Source organism: Salvelinus sp. IW2-2015, linkage group LG4q.2 (assembly GCF_002910315.2).
Source record: "Salvelinus sp. IW2-2015 linkage group LG4q.2, ASM291031v2, whole genome shotgun sequence".
NCBI classification, from domain to species: Eukaryota; Metazoa; Chordata; class Actinopteri; order Salmoniformes; family Salmonidae; genus Salvelinus; species Salvelinus sp. IW2-2015.
The window spans coordinates 24,289,314-24,297,728 of NC_036843.1; the positions used below are offsets into that span (position 1 = coordinate 24,289,314).

An 8,415-nucleotide genomic window follows, 5' to 3' on the forward strand; every position below is an offset into this window, starting at 1 on the left:
ACTCACGCCTGTGCTTAACGAGAGAATCACTGACATGATGTCAGCTGGTCCTTTTGTGGCAGGGCTGAAATGCAGTGGAAATATTTTGGGGGCGATTCAGTTCATTTGCATGGCAAAGAAGGACTTTGCAATTAATTGCAATTCATCTGATCACTTTTCATAACATTCTTGAGTATATGCAAATTGCCATCATACAAACTGAGGCAGCAGACTTTGTGAAAATGTATATTTGTGTCATTCTCAAAACTTTTGGCCACGACTGTACATGGCTGTACACTAGCGCCATCTCTAGTCAGCATAATATCTCTTAGTCTTAATGCTGCCTCTCCTGTAGACCTCTCACCCAAACTCCAGGCCAAACAGGCAGTAGGGAGTTAAGGTGTACCTGTTTCCCCAGGGCGCTGATGTCCCTCTCGAAGGCTGCGTGCATGCGGTGGAAGGTATCTGCCTTGCTGAAGTCTTCTCCCAGGTCAGCAGGAATCTCATTATGTTTCTCCTGGATTTGAGACACCAGCTCCTTCCCATCATCGAAGTACCTGAGAACCACCAGGACATTCTGTTACAGCTGACTCGTCAGACCACACTGTGGTGTACAAATATAGTCTACTTTCATCTGTCAGAAGTCAAATCTCAAACATCTATGAAATGTCTAAATGTTTTTTTGTGTTTGTCTTGTTTTGGAACCTAGGCATACAAAGCCAAAAACAGTTAGTGGCATTGATGAATCATTTGCCGTCATTTGTGTGCAGACTGACTTGAGCAGGTCGTGGGAGGCCTGTAGGAGCTGAACTCGGGTGTCTATGAGTTCCAGCAGGTCAGCCCAGCTCTCGTTGACGCTGTCCCTCCAATCAGCCATGGCAGCAGCCTCCGCGTGGCCCGCTTTGATCAGCTCATCTATGGTCTGGTTCACATAGTCCACCCGCTCCTGTCCCACCATCCCTGTCTCCCGGGAAAAGTCACGGAACTTGTCCCTCAGGATCTGGACGTTTTTTATTTGGAGAAGGAAACGGAAAATAAAATCATCTTAAAAATGTGAAGATAATAAAGCAATTATAAGAGCGTGGATATACTTCATAAGAATACAGAACATTACAGAGAGAACTAGTACAAGGTGGGACATGCTTGGACCATTCTCTATCTTTATTCTTTATCTCTATTCCTTCAGCTACCTAGAACTTTACATTTACTTGTTAGTTTTCCCCAGCTTCAGTACCCCTGGGAAGCTCATTGAAGCCCTCCAGAGGTCCTAGCCCCCCTCCCTCCCTCCCATCCTCTCCCTCCCTCCTCACTATAACATGGTCCAGGTTCTGTCTCATCTCCTGGTGAGGAGGCCACCACATCCCTCCCTCCCATCCCTCCCTCCCATCCTCTCCCTCCCTCCTCACTGTAACATGATCTAGGTTCTGTCTCATCTCCTGTGAGGAGGCCACCACATCCCTCCCTCCCATCCTCTCCCTCCCTCCTCACTGTAAATGACCAGGTTCTGGCTCATCTCCTGTGAGGAGGCCACCACATCCCTCCCTCCCTCCTCACTGTAACATGATCCAGGTTCTGTCTCATCTCCTGTGAGAGGCCACCACATCCCTCCCTCCCTCCCATCCTCTCCCTCCCTACGTAACGATCCAGTCTCATCCAGGCCACCACATCCCTCCATCCCTCCTCACTGTAACATGATCCAGGTTCTGTCTCATCTCCTGTGAGGAGGCCACCACATCCCTCTCTCCCTCCCATCCTCTCCCTCCTCACTGTAACATTGATCCAGGTTCTGTCTCATCTCCTGTGAGGAGGCCACCACATCCCTCGCTCCCTCCCATCCTCTCCCTCCCTCCTCACTGTAACATGATCCAGGTCCTGTCCCATCTCCTGTGAGGAGGCCACCACGTCCCTCTCAGCGATCCAGTGCTCCAGATCCTCCACCTCTCGGCTCAGCAGGAAGTGATGATAGACATGGTCCAGCTTCCTCCTGCGGTCTTCTGCCAAGTCCTTCAGACCAGCGTACTGCTTATCTACCTGGCCCTGACGACGGATGATAGATTCACTATGGGGAGAGAGGGAGAGAGAGAGAGAGAGGGAAAGAGAAAGAGAGAAAGAGAGAATGAGAGACAGAGAGGGAGAGGGAGGAGAGAGAGAGAAGAGAAGAGAAAGATAGATAATTGAATTGAATTGAGAGAGAGAAAGAGATAATTGAATTGAATTGAGAGAGAGAGATCAGGATAGAGAGAGGAGAAAGAGAGAGTGACTGACAAGATGAGACGTGTCATCATCATGCATCATGGCTTTACTGTTTCATAGCTGTCTGATCTTTGATTGGTTAGAGACACAATCATAACCACACCCTCCATCTCTCAAATATACTGTTACATAGTGAGGAACAAGAGACCAATTCTAAAAATGGATTAATACATTTATGCAACATAGTCTTGAATACTCTGAGGCCTACAGAGAAGGTAGTGACAGCTACACTGTAGTACACAAGGTAAGATGACTGAACCCTGGTGTCTGGGTTCCACTCACCCATTAGGGTGGTCTTCATTCAGCATCTTCTGAGCACGGTCAGACAGCTTCTGGATGGAGTCTGAGTAGACATCTACAGCCTGCTTCACTATCAGGTGACGCTTCAACATCAACATGGCACTCTGCTCATCCTGGCGAATGGTGGAGAACAAATTAACCCTTTAAAGTCACAACCTGCCATTTGTTTTCCAGCCAAACAGCATCCCCACCACTTGGTTTGCTATAAAGGGAAATAAAACCACTCTGAAATTAATCAATGGAGCTGCCTGATAGTTCTAAACATATTTTGTGAATAGTACCTTGGCCCTGTCATCAGAGTTCCTGCTGTCCTATCCAGGCCTCTGCCTCCTCTCCTCCTCCCTCCCCTCACCTCCTTTCCCCTCGCCTCCTCTCTCCTCACCTCCTCTCTCCTCAATTCCTCTCTCCTCGTTGTGCGTTGGCTGTGTGTCTGCGTGTGTGTCCTGCGTGATGTGTCTGCGTGTGTATTGTGTGTGTGGTGGTGTGAGTGTGTAGTGTGTGTGTGTGTGTGTGTGTGTGTGAGTGTGTGTGTTGTGTGTTGTGTGTGTGTTGTTGTGTGTGTGTGTGTGTTGGTGTGTGTGTGTGTGTGTGTGTGTGTGTTGTGTGTGTGTGTGTAAGGTGACATATTCTACACTGAGCTACGTCAGAGCCTGTTCTCTACTCTCTCCGCTATGGTATCAGTTTACTGTTAATCCTTGCTATACTGCCACATGCTATAATAGTCAGAATGTTGTCCCCTGAATGTCACCTACTAACTTATCATCTTGCTCTTCATAAGGCATCTAGACAAACTGGCTTTCTGTTTCTGTTACTTGATTAAAATAATTAATGTAAAGTAAGTAAGAATCAATCAAGGTTCAAGTGTATGATAAAGCTTTTATCAATAAGCAGAATGTCACAAAAGTGCTGTAACAGAAACCACAGCGCCTAATCCCGCAACAGAGCACGAATGCAGATGTAGGACACGCACGTGGGCTAGGAAAAAGCCAGAATGGCCCACGTTGGAGAGTCTTCCTGTTTGTCTTAGCCCAAATGCACCTGAGACATTAGTCTATCACAGTAATAATAGCTGTTGATCCCATCATAATCCTTATCATACATGTACCTGCTTGTCATCACCGGGCTTGATGGATTCTCTATAAAGTAGAGAATGTTTTCGCTGTCCTGAATGTGGCTTTCACTCTCAATCTCCCTACCCCTTGATGTCATAACATCACGAAGGAGGGTCAGTTTGAACTGGATGGTACTCCAAGCTCTGCCGAGAATTTTGCGCACAATCGTGACGTACTAGACACGGTGCGTTCTGGCCCGCTGCTTATGATGCTTGTGTTGGGACAAGCTGGAGTTTCATAATGACCGGGGACAGGCCTGTCCTTTGTTTGGTGCTAACTAGCTCCGATGCTGTTCTTGTATCTCAGAGTTCAAGGCCGACATGAAAAGTGGCTGGCTGAGCTGCAGAGGAACTACAGGAGACAGATCGAGGTCAAGCGCTCACAACGCCGACATCCCTGCTGCAAGAAGCACGTCTGAGGCTATGTTGTCGTGAGAGGTGTGTCTGTGTAAGGCGTGTGTTTGTGTTGAGGGTGTGTCTGTGGTGTGGAGGGTGTGGTGGCTGAGTGATGTGGTTGGGAGGTGGTCTGTGTTGGTGGTGTCGTAGGGTGTGTTGTTTGTCGATGGGGTGTGTTTATCTTGAGTGTCTTGTGTGGAGGGGTGGTGTCTGTGGTAGGGTGTGTTGAGGCTGTGTGGAGGGTGTATGTGATGTGTCTGTGTGGTGTGCGTGTATGAGGGTTCTGTGTAGATGTGTGGAGGGTTGTCTGTTGGTGTGTCTGTTGGAGGGGTGTGTTGAGGTTGTGTTCGGAGGGGTTTAGTGCTGTGTGGAGGGTGTTGCTGTTGGAGGGGGTGTTCTGTGTGGGGTTAGGGATGTGCGTTGTGAGTGCTTCGTGTTGGAGGGGTTTGTCTGATGTGAGGGTTGTCTTGTGTGAGGGGTGTGTCTGTGTGTTGGGGTGTGTCTGTTGTGGGGTTCTGTTGGAGGTTGCGATGTTGTGGAGGCTGTGTTGTCAAATGGGTCCCTGATCTGTGTGTGTGGAGGGGTGTGGTTTCCTGTGTGGAGGCGGTTGTGGTTGCTGTGTGGAGGGGTGGTGGTCTGTGGTGGAGTGTGTTTGTTCTGTGTATGGAGGGATGTGTTTGTGTAGAGGGGTGTGGTTCCTTGTGGTGGTAGGGGGTTGTTGTCTGTGATGTGTGGGAGGTGTGTCTGTGTGGTTGGAGGGGTGTGTCTTGTCCTGTTGTTGGCGTGGGGTGTTGGTTTGATTTATTCTCCGTGTGTGTAGCGGGATTGTCATTCATGTTGTGTATCCCTGTCCTGCTTTCTTTGCTGCTCGCGTTGGTAGTCCGATTCCGGCCGTTCCATTGCTCCGTGCAATTGCCCGTCACTACGTTTATCTGTTACCCTTGGCGTCGTGATTGACCTCTTTAAATATTTACCCTATGTCTCCTCTTCGTTTTGATTTCCTTCGTCCAAGTTTGTATCTATACTTCTCTTGTATTTTCTTCCTGTCACCCCTCACTCTTACTATTGTCTTCTGGTTTGACGCACACATGCTCCTTATTAGACATCTCTAAAATTCAATACCTTCTATATAGTACTTCTCGTTCCTTCCTCTCTTTAAATGTCATGATGTTATTCCCACCGAACCTTATAATGAGTTACAGGAGTGGCATAACCGGTATATCTTACCTATCCCGATGATTTCTGTTGTTCCCTGCCATCTGCCTCCTTTCATTTTCTGATTTACTAATTCTACCTTTTATGAGCCTACCTAACCAGACCGATAGTTTTTATCAGTATTTTTTTTAACACCTTTTTGTATTTAGTATGATGGCATCTTTCCGTATATTTCTCACGGAAATTTACAGTTACTTGCTCCTCTTTATGTTAGATGTTTACTCGAGTTAATATGATCTCGTCACTTTATATTGATGCAAGTTGAGTTTGCCTCCTCTTCCTCATTCTTAGGCGGTTGAGTGCCTTGGTGTTCCCAAGCTCGGCTTTTCGTCTACTCTGTAGGATGCGTTCTGCATTTCCTTCCTTTTTGCTAAGCGGTTGTCTTCGATTTCTCGGAGGGGTCACATGGCTCCGCCTGGATGCTTCCTCTCCTGCGGTGTCTCTGGTGCCGTCGATCGGTGCCCTAGGCAGGTAAATTCGCCCTGTAGGGTGGTAGTTCGGCGACTGCGTGGGTCCGCCTGCCTTCCCTTAGTAGGGCTTTCCTCCCCAGCGCTGTTAGGTTGGAGTCGCCTCGCGATCCACCCACGGGCTGGAGGTCGCGCGGCTGGAAGTGTGGTCGCTACTCGCCGGCCTGTGCTCTGGTTGTTCCCGCGGCGTCCACTCGCTCTTTTTTCCGGGAACTCTCTCATTCGCCTATATCACATACTTCGCCCAACCTCCCCCCCCCCTCCAGAAATGTGCTGGGAACTTGCAGGTGCCATTGGTGGAGAGTGGGGTAACATCTCACAGCAAGACTCAGCAAATCAGGAGTGCAGTCCATGTAGGAGTGCACTGTTCATACTTAATGCATGCTGGTGGCCACCAGATTACTGAGCTGTCTACTGACCCCCCGCCCCCCCTTTGTTTCAGGGACACTTATTCAATTTCCTGGCTTCGTTCAAGCACTGTCTGTGGAACCTCTTCTTCAGTTTATGTCTAGTTGTTGAATCTTGTTATGTTCATACAAATTTTACACGTGAAGTTTGCTGAAATTAAAACGCAGTTGCTTTAGTAAAGCCAGGACATTTCTTTTTGTTGCTTGAGTGTATTTATGCATCGATGTTCATTGTACTGTTCCACAGTAGAAAAAAATGAGTCATGTCAGCCTCTGTAATGATGAGGTTCGAGTAGTACATTGACATCCATCCTCCACAGAGTTTAAAACCTAATATAAAACCTAATATTGCAGTGATAATTAATGTCTGGGGGCATTTTTGTTAGTTTCTTTTGTTCTAATTCTCCTTTAAAATCAGCTATTTTTTGCAGTTAAGTACAGTTAAATGAGCGTTCACTGGGTGCGGGGTATTCCTACAACCTTCATTTAGCCCATACCCCTAGGTTTAGCTGTATTTACTTTACCGACACCCCCATTTAGCCATTTACTCCTAGTTTTAGCTGTAGTTATGACACACCTCCATTTTAGCCATACCTAGTTTAAGCTGTATTTCTACACACCCCATTTAGCCATACCTAGGTTTCGTAGCTGTATTTCTACATAACCCATTTAGCCCATACCATAGGGTTTAGCTGTAATTTTAATAACACACCTCCCATTTAAGCCTATCACCCTACCGGTTCTAAGCTTGTATCTCTACACACCCATTTAGGCATACCCTAGGTTTTAGCTGTACTTTCTAACTACACCCCATTTAGCACATACCCACTCAGGTTTTGCTGTTTTACACAGTCCATTTAGCCAATAAGCCCTAGGTTTAGCGCTGTTTGATTTTTCTACACACGCAGTTTAGCCATACCCTAGTTTATGCTGTCATTTCTCACACGCCTCCATCTTAGCCATACCCTAGTTTAGCTGTATTCTTACACACCCCATTTAGCCAATACCTAGGTTTAGCTGTATTTCTACACACCGCCATTTAGCCAATAACCCCTACGGTTTAGTCTGTTTATTGATATACAACACCCCATTTACCATAACCATAGGTTAAGACGTAGTTCTCTACACACCCCAATGTCTTAGCCATACCTAAGGTTCTAGCTGTATTTTCTTTACACACCCCAATTTAGCCATACCCCCGTTACTAGTACACCTAGGTTTAGAGAGACCTGTATTCATTGTACCTCATTATGATTTCTCTATTCACTGATATTAATATGTGCTAATCCAGTCTCACTTTTTCTCTCCCTCTTTCTCTTACGCCCTTCTTTAACTCTCTACCTCTACACTTTCTCTTACATATTCTTTCTTTTCACTGTTTAAATTTCTCTGTCTTCAACCTAATCTACTCTTTTTTTCCTCTTCTCTACTCTCAAACTCTCTCTTACTTCTTGCTTGGTCCTTTTCTCGTCTCTACTTTTTTCTCTTCTTTCTTTTCCTTTTCTCTTCTACTCTCTCGTCTTCTTAGCCTATAATGCTTCTAGATTCTCTTCTATCTCACTCTTCCTTGTATTTTGTTTCTTTTCTCTTGCTCTCCTCTTTTTCTTAGCCTCTACTAATCTTTCTTTATTCATTGCTTTTCTTTTTTCGTTTCTATCCTTCTCCCTTCATATTTCTTACTTCGAACCTAGTGTGTCGCTCCTATTTCTTGCTCGACGTTTTACGTTACTCCACTCCGTACAATTGATATTTTTTGAGCCATCATAAGTAGGTTGTAGCAGTTGGATGTGTTTATTTTCGTTTACGGGGTCTACTCTCGTATTTCGCCTTGTTTCCGAACGCTTTCTTATCCTCTTCCTTTATTTTCGGCATTTTTCCCCCCGTATTGCATTTTACTTCTTATCTTTTTTCGTCCCCTTTTTTCGTCCTTACCCACCCTTCCCCCCACCCCTTCTTCGTTTCTTGTCGTTTCTCTTTTTGCTCCTCTTTTTCTTTTCTTTTTTCTTTCTTCTATCCATCTTTATATACTTTTATGTTATCACATTTCTTTACTTTCAATTTATTTCCCTCCATTCTTCCTTCTCATTCTCTTCCTGCTCCTTTTCTCTCTCACTCTTCTCTTCTTCTACCTCTGCTATTTCCTTTCATTTTCTTCATCTACTTTCTTCTCTACCCTCAAATATTCTACCTACTCTTTCCTTTTCTATCTATACCGAGTCAATCCTAACAGCAAATTCTAAACAAGAACATATCAAATACTATTTTTTTTCACTAGAATTCGATATAG

At 45.7% G+C, this 8,415-nt stretch overlaps 1 protein-coding gene across 1 annotated transcript in view; it reads right to left on the reverse strand.

Moving 5' to 3' along the window:
• The window catches only part of LOC111963004 (spectrin beta chain, non-erythrocytic 1), a 97,563-nt gene that overhangs the window by 37,245 nt on the left and 51,903 nt on the right, over positions 1-8,415 (reverse strand). The window contains exons 27-30 of the mRNA XM_070443299.1: positions 2,515-2,673; positions 1,834-2,038; positions 756-979; positions 386-536 (exon numbers count right to left, since the gene is read on the reverse strand). Of these exons, the coding sequence (XP_070299400.1) occupies positions 386-536; positions 756-979; positions 1,834-2,038; positions 2,515-2,673 (739 nt within the window). The remainder of the gene's footprint in view (positions 1-385; positions 537-755; positions 980-1,833; positions 2,039-2,514; positions 2,674-8,415) is intronic.